The 22,012-nt window shown below is 38.2% G+C and overlaps 6 protein-coding genes across 8 annotated transcripts; 5 read left to right on the top strand and 1 right to left on the bottom strand.

Moving 5' to 3' along the window:
• The first annotated feature begins 542 nt into the window (after positions 1–542).
• Positions 543–3,790, top strand: LOC112181977 (probable F-box protein At3g61730). Its single transcript, XM_024320387.2, has 8 exons — positions 543–706; positions 1,439–1,641; positions 1,730–1,774; positions 2,051–2,215; positions 2,342–2,389; positions 2,745–2,915; positions 3,257–3,364; positions 3,508–3,790. Exons 1-8 carry the CDS (start codon positions 579–581, stop codon positions 3,588–3,590), a joined length of 951 nt encoding a protein of 316 aa, XP_024176155.1. The 5' UTR covers positions 543–578; the 3' UTR covers positions 3,591–3,790.
• Positions 3,791–4,577: 787 nt separating this feature from the next.
• LOC112181974 (putative RING-H2 finger protein ATL21A) lies at positions 4,578–6,853 on the top strand. Its single transcript, XM_024320385.2, has 2 exons — positions 4,578–5,269; positions 6,216–6,853. Exons 1-2 carry the CDS (start codon positions 4,591–4,593, stop codon positions 6,665–6,667), a joined length of 1,131 nt encoding a protein of 376 aa, XP_024176153.2. The 5' UTR covers positions 4,578–4,590; the 3' UTR covers positions 6,668–6,853.
• A 32-nt stretch (positions 6,854–6,885) lies between these two features.
• On the bottom strand, positions 6,886–9,407 carry LOC112181973 (replication stress response regulator SDE2). 2 transcript variants are annotated; one of them, XM_024320383.2, is made up of 3 exons: positions 8,651–9,407; positions 7,569–8,118; positions 6,886–7,275 (listed from the first exon to the last, which is right to left on the bottom strand). In XM_024320383.2, exons 1-3 carry the CDS (start codon positions 9,301–9,303, stop codon positions 7,126–7,128), a joined length of 1,353 nt encoding a protein of 450 aa, XP_024176151.1. In that variant the 5' UTR covers positions 9,304–9,407; the 3' UTR covers positions 6,886–7,125. The 2 variants fall into 2 exon arrangements, with proteins under 2 accessions (XP_024176151.1, XP_024176152.1); XM_024320384.2 differs by having other exon boundaries at positions 6,886–7,272; positions 8,651–9,406.
• A 1,719-nt stretch (positions 9,408–11,126) lies between these two features.
• Positions 11,127–15,184, top strand: LOC112182136 (beclin-1-like protein). The gene is made up of 10 exons (XM_024320578.2): positions 11,127–11,439; positions 11,969–12,297; positions 12,420–12,590; positions 12,713–12,837; positions 12,993–13,041; positions 13,554–13,712; positions 13,832–13,917; positions 14,018–14,089; positions 14,322–14,471; positions 14,789–15,184. Exons 1-10 carry the CDS (start codon positions 11,304–11,306, stop codon positions 15,039–15,041), a joined length of 1,530 nt encoding a protein of 509 aa, XP_024176346.1. The 5' UTR covers positions 11,127–11,303; the 3' UTR covers positions 15,042–15,184.
• A 920-nt stretch (positions 15,185–16,104) lies between these two features.
• Positions 16,105–16,776, top strand: LOC112186740 (probable non-specific lipid-transfer protein 2). The gene is made up of 2 exons (XM_024325245.2): positions 16,105–16,505; positions 16,624–16,776. The coding sequence occupies exons 1-2, from the start codon at positions 16,174–16,176 to the stop codon at positions 16,643–16,645; spliced, it is 354 nt and encodes a 117-aa protein (XP_024181013.1). The 5' UTR covers positions 16,105–16,173; the 3' UTR covers positions 16,646–16,776.
• A 362-nt stretch (positions 16,777–17,138) lies between these two features.
• LOC112181970 (mitochondrial inner membrane protein OXA1-like) lies at positions 17,139–21,934 on the top strand. 2 transcript variants are annotated; one of them, XM_024320379.2, is made up of 10 exons: positions 17,139–17,255; positions 17,804–18,292; positions 19,049–19,139; positions 19,499–19,546; positions 19,815–19,873; positions 20,121–20,196; positions 20,309–20,440; positions 20,646–20,753; positions 20,851–20,905; positions 21,376–21,934. In XM_024320379.2, exons 2-10 carry the CDS (start codon positions 17,823–17,825, stop codon positions 21,618–21,620), a joined length of 1,284 nt encoding a protein of 427 aa, XP_024176147.1. In that variant the 5' UTR covers positions 17,139–17,255; positions 17,804–17,822; the 3' UTR covers positions 21,621–21,934. The 2 variants fall into 2 exon arrangements, with proteins under 2 accessions (XP_024176147.1, XP_024176148.1); XM_024320380.2 differs by having other exon boundaries at positions 17,151–17,255; positions 17,807–18,292.
• The last annotated feature ends 78 nt before the right edge of the window (positions 21,935–22,012 follow it).

The raw sequence follows: 22,012 nt of genomic DNA, 5'->3' as shown, positions 1-22,012 counted from the left end.
TTCACCCGTAGAGCTTAATCACTCTGTAAAATCTTCCTCGGTTATTCTTTGGTTTAGTTCTTCAGTTTAGTTGTCGAGTTTGTTAGTTTTAAAGGTTTCCCGGAATATATATATGAAATTATCAAAAAAAAGAAAAGAAAAGTTAATAACAAATAATAAAAGGGAGGTCTTGAGAAAAGACTTCAGTACATTAATATACCGATACATCAAGTAGACTAGTTTAATACAGAGGTAGACTAGCTCGGTGCAAGGGTAGACTAACTCCATGCATAAGTAGACTAGTCTACCCATGTACTGAGCTAGTCTACATCTATATTAAACTAGTATACTTGATGTATCGGTACATTAATGTACCGTAGACGTTGTGTATATTTTTTTTATGGGCCTGTAGCAGAGAGTCATAAGCAAGCCCATAAATTTGAATTTGTTACCGAAAGCCATATTATGAGTTAGTTATGTTTTTGAATGTGTGGGTGGCGCGAGTATAAATAGCGAAGCCTCAAAGAAGCGTGATCGATTCAGTTTCAGACTTTTTAGAGAGAGAAAGTGAGAGACGCAGTGTGAGGTAGAGAGAGAAAATGCCGAAGCGAAAGCAGCGAACCGGAGCCGTTCAGCCTCTGAAGACGCAGAAGCGTATGCGAAGAGCCAAGCCGATTTGCTCTTGCACCTCTCCTCGTTTCACTTCTTCTGGCCCCGCATTCACCTGGTTCGCCCTCTCTCTGTGAATTTGAATTTGAATTTCGAAAACCGGTTTCATTTTGTGGATTTGGATTCTGTGTGTGTGCGGTTTTGCCTATGCGAGTGTGCGTGAATGGACTTGCGGTTTGATTTGAATTTCTCTTCGGTGAATTTGAGCTTGCATTTGTGTTTCTGTGTGAATTTTTTTGAGAAATGAAGGAGCTCAGAGGAATCGGAGCTTTGCTTTGGATTCTCTGTACTTCGTTTGAATTTCGAAGCTCAATCATGCGCTGCCTGTGAATTTAGGTCTTTGAGCTCGATCAGGATTTTGATCCTTGTATCTATATGTGGATTTTGTTACTGTGGATCTGAGCTTAGCTTATACATGCCTGAGAAATGAAGAAATTCAAATTTAAAATCGGAGCTCTGATTTGAGTCTCCTCTAGTTTGTTCGAAATTTGAAGCTGAATCATGCGTTGCGTGTTCGTACTTAGATCTTGATTTTGATAGTTCTAATTTTCTGTTGATTTTGAAAATGAATTATACTAGTTCTCCTGGCTGCTTTGAATTTGAGTTTCCGTCGTCTTCCTTTTCCGGCGGTCTGAATTAGTCGAGTCTAAATCTAGCAAAGAGCTCTTTCGTCTGTGCCGTCTGGTTGCCGAGAATTTAAACAGAAACAAAATGTAAAAATGAAAGAGTTCAATTCAGCAGTAACCAAACAGAGCCTAACTAATTATCTGAGTTTGTTGGACTTGAACAGTCACGAGCAGGACGTTTGGACGGAGATCGCAAAGTTTCTGGACGGAAAGTCACTGGTGATGCTCGCTGCGACATGTCGTTGGTTCCACGCGCTGGTCGAGGACGGGAGCATATGGAGGTACTTGTGCTTGCGTGATCTTCAGGTCCCTGCTCCTCGCCACCCGGCGGCGTTTGATTGGAAGAAGCTCTACATTTCCGCTTTCAGTAAGGACCGCAAGATCTCCCTAACGTGTGACGTGTCAATTAGATAACGGTCTGATTAAGTGTTTGTGATTGCCAATGGTTTTTGCAGATGGGAGTCACTCTTACATGTTCCGCCATCCGGAGAAGCATATCGGTGAGTGTCCCAATTTCCCTTTTTTGGTTCTGGTTCAAAACTTTTGTGTGATTTATACATTTTTGTAAGGTCCTTACTATTTAAATTTGAGTCGCTAATCAGTTTTGATGTGTAAGAACTTTGTTTATATCTGACTTAACTTCCAAGAAAATCAGCGATTAATGGAATTTATAGTTTCACTTTTCAGCTGGTTAATGCATCTCATTGGATTATGCCTAATGAGTGCCACACTAGAAGATTAATGGCTTCTTCCCTGTTGTGTCTTGAATGAATCAGACTGGATGCGTATCGGTGCATTTTTCCTGGAATCTTCTTCAGTACTCCTAACAGAGAGGCTGAGCACCCCACTGAAATTCCCCAAGGAAGATAGCATTCAGAAAATGTTGGAGTCGAGCGGCAGTTGTGTGTTGAACAATGTGAAACCTGGGATATGGATTGCAGGTAACTTCAATTAGACTCAATTAATCCTAGCATTTTCATTTTGAACTAATCAAGAGTATGAACTGTTTGTTATATATGATCCAATTTGATATAACTTCAATTTTGAACTGAAATGAATTTTCACAGATCTCCAGCTTGTTCGATGCCCTGTCTGCGAGCTCAATACTTGTGATGGTAAGAAGAAACAAACTCTTCTTGCTACTTAATATACCGTGCTTGATGCCTGAGATTAGAAGTTGTTGTTGTTATATGCTTGAAGTGTCACTCCTCACAATGTGCATTCCTTAAAGGCCTCTGTAACTCATCTGCTTAGTTATTATTTCAGAGTTCAATCATGCTTCATTTTTTTCTTCAAAGCTCACAATGTGCTATTGCACATTATCACTCTTCACCAATGCACTGTCTTCTCTTCTGTTAATTAAAAACCAGACTGCTAAAATGATATCAAGAAGGGCAACTTGGTTTATGTGTATGTTTCATTATTATGCTCATCGACTACATAACTGAGAAAGCTTGCAAATATCCACAGGAACAATGCAAACATTGGATGCAAGGCATATTGAACTGTTCTTGAGTGAGGGATACCAGGATGGTAGCTGGGAATATGAACTTATTGGAATTCAGGATGTCAAAAAGCATGTTGAGGGTGCTTCTGGAGCTATTTTCGATGTCAAACACCTCAAGGACTCTTCCACTTCAGGTAAATTAGAAGCTATCTGCACTACCTTTTTACAACACCGAAAATTAGTCAACTTTTCTTTTCTACTAGACGCCCTAAACGTACAGAGGCGAAAATGTTTAATTAGTCTTGATAGGGAGTTGTTTCTCTAGTTACCACTTTTACTTCTTTAAGTAAAATGCCCATCAACTATCTTTTGAACAAGTCAGTCAATAAGGTGAAATACTTGAAGCAACTTCGAGTTAGTAAGAATTGTTTGCATTGCCTTGCTTCCATGTCAATTACTATTAGCCAGAACTTTAGTTACATCTGTTTGATGAACATACCTACTGATCTGGTCTAATTTCCAAATGACACTGCAGCAGTCTTCAACCTCAAGTCATGGGTCGGGAAACCGAATGACTGGCAACCGAAGGCTGTGATCACAATGCATGCAGTTGCTGTCAACACAAATCTGCAGAGAAATGAAGGTAGTATTATAAAGAAAACGAAAAACCAAACTCTACAAGTCCTCTTTTCCGTGGTGTAACTCTCTGCATCTTTGGAAGCCTATGAAAGACTATTTATTTTGTTTCCAAACTTTTCCATAATTTTGTCTACTTTTTGATACCAGGCCTGCAAGTCAAATACCATGTGATGACAGCTGGAGCTGGAGGAGAAGTTGTATCTATTCGAATCTCGCAGCAGCTTCTGTAGAGTCCCACTAGTCGACTAATCTTAGCCAAAAGGAAATTTAGATGCCTTTCGATAATCTGATCGATAGACAGAAATTTTTTAGAGAAGTAAAAGTATAACCCTTATGGGGTATATACGCATCAAGTCAGTTACTAGTTTTACAGTTTTACTATTGCTCCCTTTAAAGGGGATAACGATATTACAGACTCAGATAGTTTGTTCTTCCCAGTCGAAATTATAAATACATCAGTAGCTGCTGCGCATGGTCACATCAACTACATGTCTCTACATGCATGAAATTAGCAAATGGTGCATAACACAAGTATACATGAATAGCTGCAGAATCATCTCGGAATAAAAAATTTTGTGTGATCGAACTTTCACAGCTGATGAACAAGCCTCTTTAAGTTTGTATGCTTGGATTCTCAGTAACTTAAGAATAATAACTTAACATCAGTTTTGAGCAACAGTTGGCCATTACTAATTTACTCATGTACAGGCGAGGATTCCGAAACTGTCGTTTACTGGTGCAGATTCCAACAGTTATTTTTGGGTAGATGATGAACAGTTCTGGTAATGAATACTCCCTCAAAAGACTTACCTAATTTTATTATGCACTTCCCATTGTAGATGAACAAGCCTTGAGAATAGAAGTGGGTTTAGTTGTAGATCTAAAATGTCTGCCCAAATCTATGAAGTAGTCTCGCTTTCAATTTGACATAAACAAGTGCAACCAATACCACATGTATACTCTGACCTTTGCCCTCCAAAACATATTCTAATTGGTAAATCTTACAAAGCAAATTATCATGATAATAAGTAATCATTACCATATATTAGTGATTGCTCTTCTGTGGGCTTGAGCAAGCATTACACTACAAACTTTTGACTTTCACAATTTTTCATTACTTTAATCAACTTCTCATCTCATACAAACCAGCTACACATATTATATATTTTATATATGTGTACGTATGCACTATATACCTTACCATTCTGGTTAGAGGTACTTCGAAACAAAATGGACATCTCAGATATCCTCTTTCTCCTTCTCTTCCTATTTCCTCATTTCTATGCACTAGAACTAGACGACTGTCCAGCCTCCATGTGTGGCAACACCGGCTTTCCTATCCGGTTCCCTTTCGGGCTACAAGGCTATCAACCCAAAAACTGTTCTTACCCAGGTTTCGACCTAACCTGCAATACACAGGGCATAACAGTCCTGAGACTTCCAAACTCTGGAGAATTTTTTGTCCGAGCAATCGATTATGTCACACAAGAGATTCAACTCTATGACCCTAGTAGTTGCCTTCCCAAAAGGCTTCTAAGCCTCAACCTTTCAGGCTCTCCTTTTGTTGCTGCTTTTTATCAGAACTACACCTTCCTCAGTTGCCCTGCTTCATTCACAGAGTCAAAGTTCACCCCCATTGATTGCCTCAGTAACTCCACAACCTCAGTCTTGGCAACCCCTTCCATCAGCCTCGCAAATTCAATGTCTAAGGTGTGCAAGATCATCGCTACAATGCCAGTTCCGGTTTCTGGGATAGTTGAGTCTGAGGATGGATTCTCAACCGACTTTGATTCAGACCTTAGTTTGACATGGTATGAGCCTGGTTGTACTCCTTGTGAAGGTGAAGGTGGCATTTGTGGCTTTGAGACCAACACTAGCCAAGTACTTGGTTGCTTCTACAATTCTAAAGGTACTACTTGTTTCTTTGATCATCATTTCCCAGTTTTCTAATTCAAATACTTGCCCTCCTACAATTTTCCATCGAATTTTTGGATCCCAATTGATGCAGTAGTGTTTCATTTGTTTACATCTTAGTCGGTCAACTATCGTCGTGTCACCTACCACATCAGTTTTTGACCAAGAATTTGTGAGAATTGAAGTTATAGACTATGTCAAGATATTCCTTGGGGGTAAGGCTTATAAAATGACTGTTTCTTCACAGATCAAAACCCTAAAAATTATAACATAGATGACATATGAATCTGTGTAGCTGTTCTGGTTCAATGTAATGGCTTTTAGAGTATAAAAGCTTATAAAATATGGTATTGTTAAGGTATACGGTATTGCATTAGATTAATTAGCAAAACCATTGACAAATGAAAACCATGTCAACTATATGCAGCCGACATGATTTGAAGAAGTTCATTCTCCCTTACAATATGGCTTAAACACGCTTTCCCTCTTATCCTATTAAAAAATTTCCACTACATTTCTTGCCGGGGAAGCGACCAGAGATCAAAATTCAATAATTACTCCACTGTAATCTTTTTTCAGTACTTTTTTGTTTTTTAAATGGAGAATAGATGAAGAAGATGAAGAACAGATAAACTAGTAATGATGGGAAAAAAAGGGAAGGGAAAAGCAAAAAGCAAAACTATAATATTGTTACTTTCTCTTGCATTTTTCAACAGTACTAAATAATATGAGTGGTTTTCTACCTCGAATTCTATGGCGTTTGCCTTGATCTAGCTAAACTCAAAAGCCATGGACTCTTCCCCTATTCTCCCCCTTTGTCTACATACTATCTCATTCTACATTCGATAAATTGAAACTATGTGCACCAGTCAGTGGACTGTGATCCTACATATCTGCAGAACAAAGTGGTTGTTTCCGGCACTAATGGCTTCAAATTCCAGGCAGATCAGGCGACGGTTTCCAAGTTTTCAGGATTATTTGTGTCTCCATCGCGGTACCAGCCCTCACAATGGCGATTGGGATCGCTTGCTTTGCATGCATCAAGGACAGGAGTGGGATCAGTCCTGGTCGCACTGCACAGCGGAACCCCACTGCAGTTGCAGCAGAACCCGAACAACAATCCACAATAGTAATGAATGGTCTGGATCAGACCACCATTGAATCCTATCAAAAGCTAGTTCTTGGTGAGAGCCGGCGGCTTCCAGGACCCAACGACACCACTTGCACTATATGCTTATCAGAGTATCTCACCAAAGACACAGTAAGATGCATCCCAGAGTGTAAACACTGCTTCCATGCTGAATGTGTTGATGAGTGGCTGCGATTGAACAGTACATGTCCAGTTTGTCGAAACTCCCCCTCCCCAGCTCACGTCAACTCAGATGGGGTCTGATGTCTTTTATTATCTTATTTCCTGTAGTTATTCCCTCTTTACTGTATATAATGGTTAAAATTTTGTGAGTCCAAGCTTTACAAGACCGTTCACTCAATTTTGGGTTTATGTGTTTATACTGAGGTAGGCTTAGGCTTATACTTTGTAAACATGTCCACTTCATTCATTTTCAGTTTTCCTGGAGCATAAATGTTAAAACAATAAAATAGAATATAATATAATAAAATAGCTTACGTCACCGCTGATGTCACATTAAAGTACAAAAATGAAGATTGCATCATATTGTTGCTTCAGTCAAATTGTCAAAGGCACACAAAAGTAGTACATAGTCAACAACTGGGAACCTTATAGATTCAAATATACACAGTTACACACTTCAGCCACTATTCATACATTGAAGGAGAAACTTGCTATATGAAGTAACCTTATAAAAGGGTTGAATGAAGCACACCACGTCCTCATTTCTTTGCCAGCAGCTTCTTTGGAATCTTCTCTATAGGGGTAGATTTAAGCATAAAAAGCCTGGCAGCACGCTCTCGCAAAGTACCCCCACATTTTAACCCACGAGCTTGCAATTCCAACTTCAACTTTTCCGCGCCAAGAACCTGCCACAATGAGGGTCCAAAATGAGTTAAAAATGCTTATTGAAGATTTCAAGTGATAGCAGTACAAGCACAACAGATGAAATGATGGTGAAAGCTGTGATGACAAAAGCTATAGACAGGTATATAAAAAGCATCCGGGATTTTATTTTGCTTTCAACTAAGCAGATAATCTGATTTGTGTTCGAGGTGGACTAAACAAGTAAATACTGCTCAATAGGGATTTGATCCAGAGGAAGCATGCAAATGGACTAAATCACCCTAAAAATGACATGATAAAGTAGTTTCAACAAGCATACCTCCATTTCTGCTGCTGAACTGAACTCATCAAAATTTAGCGGCTTCTCCATCTTTTCAGTGTTCTCAACTGGACTGGACTCTGAAGAACCATTGGCTTCGGATACAATCAATGTACTTTCAATTCCCTGCCCATCACCTGACTTGGGAATCTTCTGAGGTTGACTAATTAATTCTTCCACAATTCCCATCTCAGTTCCATTGGAATCCATCTTTTCATCTAGCATTGCTTCAACTCCCAGAACAGCATCAGGAGCTGAACAAGGTATAGCTATCTTCTCATCCTGAATCACTGGTTCAACCATGCCATTTTTCTCAGTATGCAAAGATTCTTGAACAGTATGAACAACCATCTCTTTCTCTTCCTCAGAGCCACTCTCACATGCGCCTCTACCTGAGGTCTCACCATCTTGTTTCCCACCAGTCACTGAATCCAAACTGCCCTCAGCTTCCTTATTCAAATCTGAGCTATTCCCATTATTTGATATGGTTGATTTCTCCATCTCATTATCACTGTCATCTTCCTCTGTATCACTATCATTTCTTCCCATCCTGACAAAAGCCAAAAGAAACAAAATTCAGATATCAATACCAACAAACTTAATTCACAGAGATTCCAGAGTTGCCAGAATGTTATAGAAATCAAAGGAATTTAATATTTCTACAACAGAGGTTCTCCGTTGTTCAAGATTTGAAACTGCCACCTGCATTACTCTAAACCTAAAATAACCCTCTCACTTAACCAAGTTAAGTTTAAACTTTCATGCATAAACCTAATAGTTCCATTCGTTTTCTTCAACCTTCATATTCCTCATCAGTATCACAAATCAAACAAAACTGAAAAAGCAAAGAACTTATCTTTACTCAACCATATATACCTAGACCACAATAACTAGCCACTTAAGTTCAAAGTTTATATCCCTAGATAACATTCACTTCCCCATCACATTAGTTAACTCTACTTTATACACTTCCTATCATACATATCATTAAGCAACAAATAACTATCCTGACAGAACCAACTTCCTATCACTAATTTACATACCACAAAATGCACATAAATCAACACGAAATAAAAGCTTACCAAATTTTGATCCTTTTCGACTTGGGCTGGGCATTCTTCACCACGGCCTTACCCTTCCTCTTCCCACTCATGGCCTCCTTCACCGAATCCAACACCTCGGAAACGCACCTGGCCGACTCCTCCCTATACTTCTTCACATACTTCTCCGTGGCGGCGTCCCCAGTTCCCTTCTTGCCCTTCTTCGCCAGGCCCTTCAGAAACTGCTCCCCCTTCTTCTCCATCTTCCTCTGCTCCTCCAACGCCCTCCACTCCTGCAGCCTATTCTCCGCATTCACATGCCTCAGCCTCCGCCCACTCATATCCCGACACGCGTCGAAGTTGCTCGTCTTCTTCTGCCCCGCCTTCGAGGCCGCGCCACGGAGGAGCGACCCGAACCCGCCCTTTCCCCCGACGAGCCTCAGCAGCAGGTGGACCGTCGGGAAGTGGTGCGCCGCGTCGGTGCAGGAGAGCACGGAGTCGTCGTCGTCGCCGAGGTGGCGCGTCCCGGTGAGGAGGCGCTGGTGGCGGAGGGGTATTTTGGTGATTTCGTAGAGGCGGTGCTTGATGGAGGCGGCGGAGACATTGGGGGTCGTGAATTTTAGGTTTAGGGTTTTGCCTTCCAAGAGGTTTACGAAGAGATTGTATGTGGTTGGGTTCGCGGTGGTGTCCGCCATTGGTGAAGATCGGAGAACTTTGCTAGGGTTTGAGAGAGAACCAGATTTGATTTGGGGATTTTGGATTGTATATTCGGGGAAAAAGTCGCAGTTGCTGTTTATATGGTTTATCGGGTGGGTTTATATAGTTTGCTCGTTATGGATTAAATTCCGGGTCGAATCCTTTGTGACAAAGGCTTTGTCGATGTAAATACGGTTTCGTCCCTCTGTTATTTCTTTATTGCAAAATATCATTTCGGGTAAATACTAATGATAATGTAAAGTAATAGGTGCAAAATATCATATGGAAACATGTTGTTTCTCCTGAGAGAAAAAAAAGAAGAAAAATGTTGTTAACTTTCGTGTTACTAAACATTTCACACATACTGTTTTTAAATGAAATTAGTCTTTCTCCACACATGCAGAGCATGTGTAAGTATTTTTGTTTTTCTAAAAAAAAAAAACAATTGTTACAAAGAAGAGATAATGGTCGAGAAAAGTGGGTTGGGTTTTTTTATTTTTTTAATCAATATACCTATACTATTATTAAGAGAAGAAAGCTTACTCTTCAAAACTGAAAAATTTGAAGAATATAACCCTCTAATATTAAAACACTTTAGAAAGTGAAATAATCAACAAGAACCATAATGTCAATTTTAAAAAATAAAAAGAAAATAAATTCCTTAAAATAAAATAAATAATAGTTATCATTGTAAAAAACTGCTTTGGTTAAGAAACTACCCCCTTCCTTACCAAAAAAAAAAAACACCCAAACACATAGAGTGTGGGCACATGCTAGTATTTTATAAGCCCAGTACCATTTGGTCTAGTGGCATAATCTCTCCTTCGTAAGTGGGAGGTTGTGAGTTCGACTCACGAAATACTAGTTGTAGCAAAAAATATATATATATATATATATATTATAAATGTCATAATTAATTGTTCTTGTTTTTTAATTAATTTTTAAAGCTTAATAATTTTCGAGGATTATTTTTGTCAAAATTTTAAATTTTAGCTAACAATCTCTTCTCTTAATAATAATATTATTATTGTTATTATAGATTATAGATATAGATGTATATTGAAAATGAGGGCACGTTTACACTTACTTGAAATGGGAGGGAATGATTACCGGGTAAAACTATTCATATGTTTACTAACACACAGAGGAATATGAATGATTCCGGGTAAAAGTATTCATGCGTTTACTAACACATGAAGGAATCAGAATGGGTGTAGGTCTCACCTCCTTATAAGGAATCGATTCCTGAATACTCGGGAATTTGTTTACGAAGGGGAGAGATGGGTTTAGGAATCAACTCATTCGGAATCAATACCGATTCTTTTCTTCTCTCATTCCATTTGTCTCCGATTCATAATTATTTTCTATTCAAATAAGTAAACGTGTCATGAAAGTATATCAATAAGGTAGAAATGACAGACATATCTGATTCAATACACCATTTAAGAAAATAAACCTACCAATCGAATAAGCTACTTTGACTTCAACCATATTCTAGTTATGTTTCTTCAACAATTTCCCATAAATGAGATTATATCATTATTTGGTCCAACACTTATAAAGTAACTATGTAGTCAAATAACCGAACACCCCTAAATCATATCCTATAAGAGCGGGTGGCACAACCGTAAGTAATCGGCAGCGAATGACTATTGTTATCGGCAGCGGGGTGGCTCGGGCCGAAGTAAGAGGCGGCGCCAAGCAGTCGGGTGGTGTGAGGGTAAATATGTCATCGAATATAACCGTTAAATAGTAATTGACAGAGAAAGGGAGGAAACAGTAAAAATCTACAAAAGGGAGATTTCAACCTCTCGGAAGCAAACAAACAAAACCCAACTGGGTGTTTGCTTTATCAAACGAAAGAACAAAAACAAAACCCGACTGGGGTTGTGTCCTTGGTTGAGCGTCCAGCCCAGAACACAAAGTCTCCTGTGTTCCTTCACCAAACTAGAAACTTTTGTCTCTCAATACCAATTCCACAGTTCAAAACAGACCCAAGATGGGTGAAAAGGGTCGGAGCTTTCCGGTGGATCCGAGTGTGCCCCGATGGGTCTGCCAGAATTGCCGCCACAACCTTTGCATCGTCGGCGCCGATTCCTACGCCGACAAGTTCTTCAGCGATTTCTCTCGTTCTGGTTAGTCCTGCATGTCTGTCTGTGTTCTTGCTTCGAATTCTTGAATCCCATTTTGGGTTTTGCAGGTTTCTTGATTGGTGGAGATTTTTATAGATTTGAAATGGAGTTTGAGTTAAAGTATTGCTGTTTTGGGTTCTGAATTTTGGTTTCAGGATGAGAAAAACCATAAAGTCTTAAGCTTTTGATCGAAAAATTGAAGCTTTTGATCGAAAAATTGGGCTACTACGTTAGTTCTTATTGCTAGCTCATGTGTTTTGATCGAGACCCTTTTACGCATTTTGTTTGATTTAGTTTGCAACCCTTTTTCTGTGGAAGCTTAGTTAGAATGAAAGCTGGGTTGGAACTTGGATTGAATCTAAATAGGCACATTATTTGAATGTAGTGGTGGTAGAATGGCAACCAAGTTAAGGATTTGATGGTGGCTGGATGTCGACAAGTTAAAGCTAATAACTATTTGAATAAGATTGATGCTGTTATGTGTTTGTTTCGGTGTTTTTTAATCAGTTGGTTTGGTGATGAACACATGCAGGCATGCAGGGCTCTTCGATGCATGGGGCGAGCAGTGTGCTGGCATCGAAGATGGACAATTCGTTTGTTGTGTTACCGCCAAGACCTCAGGCACAGGGAGTCCCTCCTCGTCCTCGTGCTGGAGCAGGCAATGCAAGCCAGGCTGGGAAGGCAATGGATGAGTCCTTTGTGGTTGTTTATAAATCTGAGTCCTCGGTGGATGGCGGTGGGGCCCAATTGCCGTCACCAGATGGAGGTCCTAATGGTCCTTTACAACCTAACAATTCTGGGTTTCACTCAACTATAACTCTCCTGAAACGGGCATTTGAAATTGCCACCACGCAAACACAAGTATGTATCACAGTGCAAAAGTCTTAAGTGATTTATTAGTCTCCTTTGATTGTGTAATACTATGGGCAGAAATTGTTTTTGAACTGTCAGTTATGATATGTATTTTCTGTTAACATTTTCAGGTTGAGCAACCTTTATGCCTTGAATGCATGAAGGTATTGTCTGATAAACTTGACAAGGAGGTGGAAGATGTGAATAGAGACATTACGGCATACGAGTCATGTCTTAAACGGTTGGAGGGTGAAACAAGGGAAGTTCTAAGTGAGGCTGATTTTCTCAAGGAAAAGCTAAAGGTGCTTACTTGGAATACGCAGTTTCTGCATAAATCACTCTGTGTGTCCTGTTTTTCTACTAGCATTCCTGTTTTTCACTTTTGATCAACACTTTATCTGATCCTCTATGGATTCTCTTTCAGATTGAGGAAGAAGAGAGAAAACTCGAAGCAGCAATTGCAGAAATGGAGAAACAGAATACAGAAGTTAATGCTGAACTGAAGGAACTTGACTTAAAATCTGGGCGATTTAAGGAATTAGAGGAGCGGTAATTTTCATTTCCTAATGCTGTTGGTTGAGGTTTCCTGATGAATATCAAGTGTCCATCATTGTGTTTCAAAATTCATCTCTTATGGTTGACTTATATATAAAGACCTTTGAAAGACTTGATTAGTGACTTTGCTTGAACCTAACTTTTAACAGGTACTGGCACGAGTTCAACACTTTCCAGTTTCAATTGATTTCAAATCAGGTGTGTGCAATAATTTTCTCTATTGCTTGTCTGCTTTTTTGGCAGTTGCACTTTAGTTGTCTGGAAAGTACAATTCTCCAGTATATTTGTTTCTGAATTTTTGTTGATTCTGTCATATTGTCTTTTGGTAATGTAATATGGTTTTAAAAGTTTGTTTGCATTGAACTTTATACCAATGATAGCCTTCCTAATGTGGTTTTTGTTACTCCCGGGATCGGTTTCTAACCTATGTACTATGGTCATCATAAGAGTTGTGTGCGTTGTTTTCTTTGATATGGATACTACGATTGTAGAATGGATATGTTCATGGACCAAGTGAGTGAAGTTGGCAAACATTCAACTTTTATTTGGCACCCCTAGTCGGATATTTTTATTGAGTTTTTATGGATGGTTGATATCTGTACTTAACTTTTCTTCGAACTAAGTGCAAGGAAGTTGGAGGAAAACATTTATTCTTGGTGCCTTGTTAGCATACTCCTTCTGTGTCTAAATGGAAACTTTTTGATTGACAGGAAGAGAGAGATGCAATTTTGGCCAAGATTGAAGTTTCGCAGGCACATTTAGAGTTGTTGAAACGAACTAATGTGCTCAATGATGCCTTTCCTATCTGGCATGATGGAGAATTTGGAACCATTAACAATTTTCGGCTTGGACGACTTCCTAAAATTCCGGTTAGAAAGCAAAGCATGCATTCCTTGTCCTTGAGAATTTTCATACGACCAGTGAATTGAATTTTCCCTTATATTGTTCTGGGAAGGGATATTGATGTTTACTGTTTATGAATAAATAGGTCGAATGGGATGAGATAAATGCTGCCTGGGGTCAAGCCTGCCTTCTCCTCCATACAATGTGTCAATACTTCCGGCCAAAATTTCAGTATCCTTTTCATGAGACACATCAAATTTGTTTATTAAGCTCTTGTGAAATTGACTTCTTGGTGATTTTATTGAAATGACCTTAATTCCTTACCTTCTAGATATCGAATTAAAATACTTCCTATGGGTAGCTACCCTCGGATTATGGACAGCAACAACAATACTTATGAATTGTAAGTGTAGTCTATTCCCATGATCTTTCTGATTTCAGATGTAAATTCCGTATGGTAAATTTTTATGAGTGGCTTGGTTAGATGTTATAAGTTCGTCACCAATGTTTATATCTCTTTCTTCTTTACGCGTAGAAGTGTACCTGAATTGATATTTAGATTTGGTTTGCTATCCTGTTTTTAATATCATTTTTCTACATTTTGTTGGATTTTAATTGATTGGAGTATTTATTAGGTTTGGTCCAGTGAACTTGTTTTGGAGCACTCGTTATGACAAAGCAATGACACTGTTCTTGACATGCCTTAAGGAGTTTGCTGAGTTTGCAAATTCCAAGGACCAAGAAAACAACATACCACCTGAAAAATGTTTTAAATTGCCCTACAAGTAAGTTTCGCAGTCTGTATATATGATTATTTGGTATCTTATTCTAAACATTTGCTGTGTTTCCTTGGTTTCCTTTTGCTTTTCCTTTTTGAAAATGATAGTGGTATTCGCATATGCGAAGATAATTAATTCCCTTCCCCCTCCTCCTCCTCCCCTCCCCTCCCTTTTCCTTTTTTCAGTTTCATAAATTGGTTGACTAGTTTTCTTCTGCAAGTTAACTGCATTCTTGATGTCATCTATAATTGTTAATGTCCACGGGGACACACAGACTTCTGTCTTGATACTCTGTAATTTCGTGCACTTTTTTTCTTTTGCAGAATTGAGAATGATAAGGTGGAAAGCTATTCTATCACTCAGAGCTTCAATAAGCAGGAGAATTGGACCAAAGCTCTCAAGTACACCCTCTGCAATTTGAAATGGGCTCTGTATTGGTTTGTTGGAAATACAAACTTCCAGCCTCTTTCTGCACTTGTGTCTTCACATTCTGAAGTTCCAGGTGTGAGCTCTTTGTACACAAGACGTGGTAACGACTCCAAGTTGGAGTTCCGAAACTCATCACCCATGACATAGATATCGAATGTACAGCTTATAACATGTATATAGCAACACATAGTTTAGTCTTGTGCAGTTTAAATCATTATTTATATTGTATTGTAGTACTTAATGGAAATAATCAAAGTATTGGAGCAAAAGATTGCTGTTTTCTTGTGCAATTACTTTCTTTGCATGGACTTTAAGTTGGTGTGAAAGTGTGTTGCATTCATAATTTTATTTGTCTTCAGCAAAATATTCATAATTTTAATTAGGAAATATTTTTACCGACGTAATGCTGAAGTCTTACATTCACAGTTTTAATCAGGAAATAGTTTTGCACGTCGGCAAAAGTTATCTATACTTTTATTCACAATTTAAATTAGAAAATACTTTTGCCGGAGAGGTGGTATTAGTGTATTACTGTCAAGCCTTTTAGGTCGCCTGTAGTGTCCAAGATTGTAATCCTTTCATTGTGACATAAAACACTTGGTTTTCATTTCAAATAGGACTTGGCCGCTAGTAAGTGTCATTTTCTGTGATCAAGGATACGGGATACGGCAGTTTTGAATTATTTGATCACACGAAAAGGATCTGATTCCTTTGTTCATAGATTTTGTCTCAATATTTGTTTATATCTGAAATTAGGTGGTTGTTTAAAAGTTTCCCTTTTTCTTCTCTTTTTCTAACTATCCAATGCCTAACCATTAAATCTTAAAACAGAAAATAAATTGAGCAATTTGAGTACAGAATGGAGATTGGGATCCAGATTTTTGGAATTGGGTTTTTCCAGCTTGCTTTTACTCAGACTTTTAATTCTTCAAGTATTTTAAAACCTTCAAAGTGGTAGATTATAACAATTTTGGATGTGTGTGAGGATGAGATGTGAATTGTAAATGTGATTACGTAGGAAATTGGCTCTTTTCAATTTATTCACGTAATGAAAACTTGAAAGAAGTCCCGGCGTGGAAATAGGAACTGATTACTTCCAATGAAACTAGCATGACAATAGCTAGAGAGCACTCTAAAACTCTAAAACTGAAACACTAGCACTTTGAGCATCTATATATACTCCTTCCAGTCTTTAAAGTAATACAATTCAACCAAGGATTTTCATCAAACTTCTTGCTTCCAAGTCCCAACTCACTACCTAATACTTAGAATTGCATCCATGGCTCGCTTGATTGCATTCTTAGCCATTCTCTTCTTCGTTTCGGCTGCACATTCTGCGCCTTCATGCCCCGTCATAGCCCAGGAGCTGGCCCCTTGTCTCACTTTTGTGAAGGGTACAACTGAAGAGCTATCTCAGGCTTGTTGCAATGGTGCTAAGGACCTGAGCAACAATGTCCATTCCAACCGAGACAAGAAAGACATATGCCTGTGCCTCAAGGACGCCTTGTCCAAGATTGGAGACTATGAGCCATCTAGAGTCTCTCTTGTTCCCAAGAAATGTGGCCTGAAGCTCGACCTTCCTCCAATCGATCGAAACACCGACTGCTCCAAGTAATTAAAACACACTCGAGATATCTTATTGCTATCACATTATATGGTACAAGTTAATGTCATTCTTGAGCACACATTGAAGTTTGGAGGTACTAAACTTTAGTTTTTTGCTATGCAGGTTTGCTCTAATGGGTTATTGAAGCATGATTCCTGTATGCTATAGCAAGACCGTAATCCCCAATTAATGAGAGGAGTATGAAATAAATAATAGTGCTTATTTCCCACATAATGTACTATTCAGTAATGAATAATATTAGTTGTGTATGAAAAAGAGTGTAATAACTGAAATTACTTATATCTATCTCCTGTTTTATTTGACAATATTTGTGTGTGCTTGTAATATTTTAACTATGAGTGACCGAAACACGGTAAATTTAACAAAAACATTACAAAAATTGAAAACACCAATACAATCATTAGCTAAAACTTTTGAAATGCCGTCGAGAGATCTTAATACTTTACTTGCCCAATTCAGCCCAAGAAATGTACAAAACAGCATAACGTGCATATCCATGCTTGTAATTGGGGTGACGTTAGATGACCATTTGCCGCGGGATTGGGGTTAAATAACATGTTTACTGGACGGTAAATAATGTGGAGGTTTAAAAAGTTATTCTGATTACACGACATGGCGTTTGAGACTAAGCCTGCCAGGGCTTACCGAGAATATTATGAAAATGAAGCAGTGTTGCTCCGAGTCCTGATGGAGTTTCAGTCTCTTGCGTCCGGGAGAGAAGAAGAGTCATAAAGGTGAATGCTTTCTCTTGCTCTCTTCTTAGTTTCTGTTGGGCTGCGAAGAAAACATAGTAAAACGACGCAAAGTCTAAACCTTTCATGCTTATTACTCATTGGTTTCATTGTTTTCGACTTCAATGTTAAACCCAATAAAGTTTGATGCTTTGGTTCATAATCTATATTGGGTTATATTCATTAGGGCTTGGTGAGTCATTCATTATATGTAAAACTTAACTTGGTTCAACCCCAAAAAGCCTTAATCCCAAGTTGTGAAGCTTTTTCATGGAATCTATGAACATGTTCTTTTGGTTGATTGAGAAAAGATTACGGATTTTGTATCCCACTATATTTCAGTATTATTGAAGACCCAAGAACCAACAGGAACTTGGGAATGTAATATTCCTTTTCTCCTACTTGGTGTAAACCATAGTGGGTTATGAATGTAAAGCCTAAAAGTTGCAGGCAATGGTGTGAGTGTACTGATCATATTGTTTTGCCTTGTTGTTGTTCTGTGTTAAACGTGTAATGCCTGTTTATAATGAAAACATATCTACATCTTTCAGCAGAACTTAGGCACCTGGAATGGCGTGTAGACGTGCTGTCTCCACCACGGCGACCCTTGCCACGAGACGTTTCCATCCTTCATTGAGTCACGTCCTTCATGATAACAATGAGGATACTAAATCACATTCACCGAGTTCAAGCACTCAACCCAACATAAAGAGTATTTTGCCAAGTGGATCTTACAACTCGACAGTTGGATTTAGCTTTGGTTCTCAAAGTAGAGGGAGGACAGGCTCATCATTGGCTTGGAAAATGGGCCTTGGATCCTTTCATTATAGGCATATGTCAACCACAATTGGTGATGGGTCTGATAAGATGGATGACATTGGATATGTTGCGGAGGTTATTACAGATAAGACTGTGGAAGTAGTTACCTCCCAAGGACCGGCTGTGAGTGAAGTGGCTGTTGCTGCAGCAGATTCTTTCTTGCCTGTTGCTGGCCTACAATACTTGATCGATTTCGTTCATTCTCTTACCGGATTGAATTGGTAAGTGAATCGATTTTAGAGGGATTCACTTGGTTGTTCTCTGTGATCTTTATTTGTCTGTTTGTGATGCTTTAAGTAAATTTTTAGATGTTGTTTATTGTTCATACTGAGACATTTTATATGGATGTGATGTTTTGCAATTTGGTGCCGGAATATTTATTTGTTGAATGAGCTGTGTTTCTATGTGCATATAGTACCTATTTTATTTCACTGAAAAATATTTTCATTATATGGTATATATGTTCTGGGTGAATGGTTTTCAAACTCTCAGTCGTGTTTGTTTTTCTGTTGGTGTGGCATTTACACATTCACTTCACAGTTTCACCAATTCTAGGAAAGGTCATTATCTAAGGGAAAATTTGAAATCACGATATTGAAATTGAGTAGACTAAATAAATGATCAAACTGAGCACACGAAGTTGAAATCCATAGTGTTTTGGAGGAATGTTAATATAAATAACCATTCTTTACATTCAGTTGATTTTTTTTTTGCTCAAATCAAGGCAAGTGAAAATTAAGAAACGTAAAGGGGAGATAAATAAATAGAGGTACAAAATTTATGTCACTAATTTGATTTACAGCTATGTTTCTATAATAATTGTTTAAAAAGAACTCTGTATTTTCAAATGTATGCCATGCATATTTGAAAACCTTTGCAATTGCCAAAGTATCAATGGTTTGTAATACTTGACTTGTCTGGAAGTGAGAGACCACTTACTCTTGGTTATCCTCAGAAGTAATTAATTGTTTTTCCAGGTGGGCATCAATAGCTTTAACAACTATTTTGATTCGAGTGGCTACAATTCCTCTTCTTATTGATCAACTCAGGGCTACTACAAAGCTCAATGTAAGTTGTTCATTTCCTTATAGTCAATGGATTTCTGTATGTGGGTCTTCATGCATGTGGGGATCTCTTGTGGAAAACTAGAATTACATCAATGAATTTCCCGTATGCTTGAGTTCAAAAAGGTTGTCATAGATACTCCAGAAGGATTTCTTAAATTTACTCTCTCTCTCTCTGCGTCTTTTTTCTTACCCGATTCTACGACAGTCATGTTTTGTCATCTCTCCCTGTTATATGTCATTTTGATCTATGCGGTCTTAGCTTTTTTATTGTTTTATATAGCTTCCTGAGTTGGTTTGGAAGGACAGAACATTTTATACGTGCCTCACTGTGTTTACCTTAATTTGTGTTTCATTTTGCAGTTGATGAGGCCTCGTTTAGAGCAGTTGAAACAAGAGATGCAAAATATGGTATGAATAATCTTTTTTTTATTATTTTTCTTTTTCATGTGTAAGGGGAGGGGTGGTTGGGATGTTTGAACAATGTGGGAGCATGTTAGTCTATATGATGACACTCATCAGAATCCATCGTAGCATGTTTGCTTCTTTTAGCGGATTGCCATTGTTGTCGATTTCATTCCCAAGTTTCATTGTCTCAGATGATATAGTGGATGTTATACAGTTTGCAAAAAGCTTCATTTTCAAGGATTTGAAACTTTGAACACATTTTATTTGTTAGGAAGCAGATCCTGAGGTTTTAAGAGAAGGTCAGAAACGGATGATGGCATTGTTCCATGAGTAAGTGTTTTTCAGTCTGATTGAATCACTTCTGAAGTCAATTTTTTACGTTTTATAGCTGCTTGTTTGTCAGCTATACTTGGCTATCATTTTTTATTTAATAAATGCCATGACTTATTTCAAACTTTGAGTTTAGATAGAGATTTCTTAGCTACAGTTCATTTCAGTTCCTATCCTCATGCAGCCATCTTGTGTGCATGCCCAGGCATTTAAGTATTTAACTATGAAACTGCATAAAATTCTGCAGATACGGAGTCACTCCATTTTCTCAATTGAAAGGATTATTCATTCAAGGTCCTATTTTCATCAGCTTCTTTCTTGCTGTAAGATATGAGCCCATCAAATTTATAGCATCTGTTAGTTCCATGTAAGATTTGATATATCTCTTTTTCTTGAATTTGTTAATTTCAAATTTTGTAACACTTATTATTGTAGATTAGAAACATGGCTGAGAAAGTTCCGTCTTTTCAAAATGGTGGAGCTCTCTGGTTTACTGATCTCACAACTCCAGATAGCGTGCTGATCCTTCCAATTCTGACAGCAATGACATTCTGGATCACAGTTGAGGTAGGGCTTTTCTTTTATTGATTTTTCTTGCAAAGTATGACTTAGTATGGTAACTAATACGTGTTTGGCATATGGTGAAGTAAGCATCCATTGATTGTGAGTCAATACCACTTATAGTTTTTGCAGCTACCATTTCTTTTGTCTTATTTCTATAATGGTTTCTAAAGAGTGCTTAATTATGTGATTTCCACTGTTTCCTCCTCAGTGCAACATGCAGGAAGGTCTGGAAGGAAATCCTGTTGCCCAAACTATGAAAACCTATTCTAGAATCCTAGCTGTCATTGCAGTTCCAGTTATGATGAGCTTCCCCAAGGTAAGTGAATTTTCTGAATTCAATGTTCATGGGGGAAAATAGGATTTGTTAGGAACTGCAGCAGAATCCTTTATTTCACTTTTTGACTCCTTTTCAGGCACTGTTCTGTTATTGGCTCACCTCCAACATCTTCTCTCTTACATATGGATTAGGTGAGTATTTCCTAAAAATCATGAGCTTCAATTGGTATGTCATTTTTTTGAAACCACACTATGAATTGAACTATTGAAGCAAGGTATTTGTTTGCATTGATGAGATGCTCAAATGTGATTGGCGTACTCTTTGACCATTCATGGTTTTCTTGGAATCTAGTTGGCAATGCTGCTTCAAGAATCAAACCTGTGTGCATGGAATGCACATTGCCTGAGGTTTAGCATCTCACCAAACAGTGATTGCATAGGATTTTTTTTTCTCATTTTTCTTTCTGTCAAGTAAAAAACTTTTTACTGGAGGAAAGTTACTAAAGTACACAAGCCATATAGACATTGCTTGGGGCATGATAGAAAAATTGTAATATGTTAGATAAACCAGCAAAACCTAGGGTTCTTTCAGCTCTGGTATTTGTTTGAGCTAATCTTTTCTAAAACATTTCAATCTGACGGACCATATTATCTTCCTGCAGCAATTAGGCGTCCAGAGGTGAAGAGTTTACTTAATCTTCCTGAAATTCCTGAGACACCTGCTGCATCACAGCCTCCATTTTCTTTGTTTGAAGCAGTTAAAAAAGACACTACTATTGAATCCGAACCTTCATTACGCACAGAGACATCGAAGGCTTCTGACAGAAGCATATCGTCATCTTCAATTCTCAAGCAGAGACTCAAAAGTCTAGAGAAGCATGTCAAGGGGAAAAGGAAACAAAATTAGTCAAAGATCTACCTGAACCCATTCCATGGTGCACGGACCCCGCTTTCTGAAGCAAAGGACTTTGGCACAATAATAATGTGCTAATCAGTTAGTTATAATTTAGGACTAGACGGCGAATAAGTCAGTTAACAGTGGATTCCCTTTTGATACAACAACTTCGTAGGTAGTAAATTATGATCTGTTTCTATCTGTATTGACATTAAACTTGGTTTTCTGTACCTCTTTTCAAATACAAAGGTGCATAAACCTCGGAGAAAAAGTCTCTGTTTTTGGTTTAGGAAATATGCTATAGATTAAACTATTTATTCAGCTCATATCTGGAGTGGATCTTACATGATTTTCACACTGTAAAAAGTAGAACAGCTCTAAAAGGTGTGACAGTGATCCTACTT

This window comes from Rosa chinensis, chromosome 1 (genome assembly GCF_002994745.2).
Source record: "Rosa chinensis cultivar Old Blush chromosome 1, RchiOBHm-V2, whole genome shotgun sequence".
NCBI lineage: Eukaryota > Viridiplantae > Streptophyta > Magnoliopsida > Rosales > Rosaceae > Rosa > Rosa chinensis.
The sequence above is the reverse complement of the archived record's forward strand: the minus strand, read 5'-3'. Positions and strand labels throughout refer to the sequence as shown.

What these genes read in the sequence shown, in the direction of transcription:
- LOC112181974 (XM_024320385.2), top strand. Translation starts at nt 4,591, where the DNA reads ATGGACATCTCAGATATCCTCTTTCTCCTTCTCTTCCTATTTCCTCAT. An exon ending in TTGCTTCTACAATTCTAAAG is followed by an intron (nt 5,270 to 6,215) that starts GTACTACTTGTT and finishes TTCAAATTCCAG; the next exon opens with GCAGATCAGGCGACGGTTTC.
- LOC112181977 (XM_024320387.2), top strand. Translation starts at nt 579, where the DNA reads ATGCCGAAGCGAAAGCAGCGAACCGGAGCCGTTCAGCCTCTGAAGACG. An exon ending in GCTCTACATTTCCGCTTTCA is followed by an intron (nt 1,642 to 1,729) that starts GTAAGGACCGCA and finishes TGGTTTTTGCAG; the next exon opens with ATGGGAGTCACTCTTACATG. An exon ending in AAATCTGCAGAGAAATGAAG is followed by an intron (nt 3,365 to 3,507) that starts GTAGTATTATAA and finishes TTTTGATACCAG; the next exon opens with GCCTGCAAGTCAAATACCAT.
- LOC112186740 (XM_024325245.2), top strand. Translation starts at nt 16,174, where the DNA reads ATGGCTCGCTTGATTGCATTCTTAGCCATTCTCTTCTTCGTTTCGGCT. An exon ending in CGAAACACCGACTGCTCCAA is followed by an intron (nt 16,506 to 16,623) that starts GTAATTAAAACA and finishes TTTGCTATGCAG; the next exon opens with GTTTGCTCTAATGGGTTATT.
- LOC112182136 (XM_024320578.2), top strand. Translation starts at nt 11,304, where the DNA reads ATGGGTGAAAAGGGTCGGAGCTTTCCGGTGGATCCGAGTGTGCCCCGA. An exon ending in TTGCCACCACGCAAACACAA is followed by an intron (nt 12,298 to 12,419) that starts GTATGTATCACA and finishes TAACATTTTCAG; the next exon opens with GTTGAGCAACCTTTATGCCT. An exon ending in TTCAATTGATTTCAAATCAG is followed by an intron (nt 13,042 to 13,553) that starts GTGTGTGCAATA and finishes TTTGATTGACAG; the next exon opens with GAAGAGAGAGATGCAATTTT.
- LOC112181970 (XM_024320379.2), top strand. Translation starts at nt 17,823, where the DNA reads ATGGCGTGTAGACGTGCTGTCTCCACCACGGCGACCCTTGCCACGAGA. An exon ending in ATGATGGCATTGTTCCATGA is followed by an intron (nt 19,874 to 20,120) that starts GTAAGTGTTTTT and finishes AAAATTCTGCAG; the next exon opens with ATACGGAGTCACTCCATTTT. An exon ending in TCATCAGCTTCTTTCTTGCT is followed by an intron (nt 20,197 to 20,308) that starts GTAAGATATGAG and finishes TTATTATTGTAG; the next exon opens with ATTAGAAACATGGCTGAGAA.
- LOC112181973 (XM_024320383.2), bottom strand. Translation starts at nt 9,303, where the DNA reads ATGGCGGACACCACCGCGAACCCAACCACATACAATCTCTTCGTAAAC. An exon ending in TCGAAAAGGATCAAAATTTG is followed by an intron (nt 8,119 to 8,650) that starts GTAAGCTTTTAT and finishes GGCTTTTGTCAG; the next exon opens with GATGGGAAGAAATGATAGTG. An exon ending in GTTCAGCAGCAGAAATGGAG is followed by an intron (nt 7,276 to 7,568) that starts GTATGCTTGTTG and finishes CCCTCATTGTGG; the next exon opens with CAGGTTCTTGGCGCGGAAAA.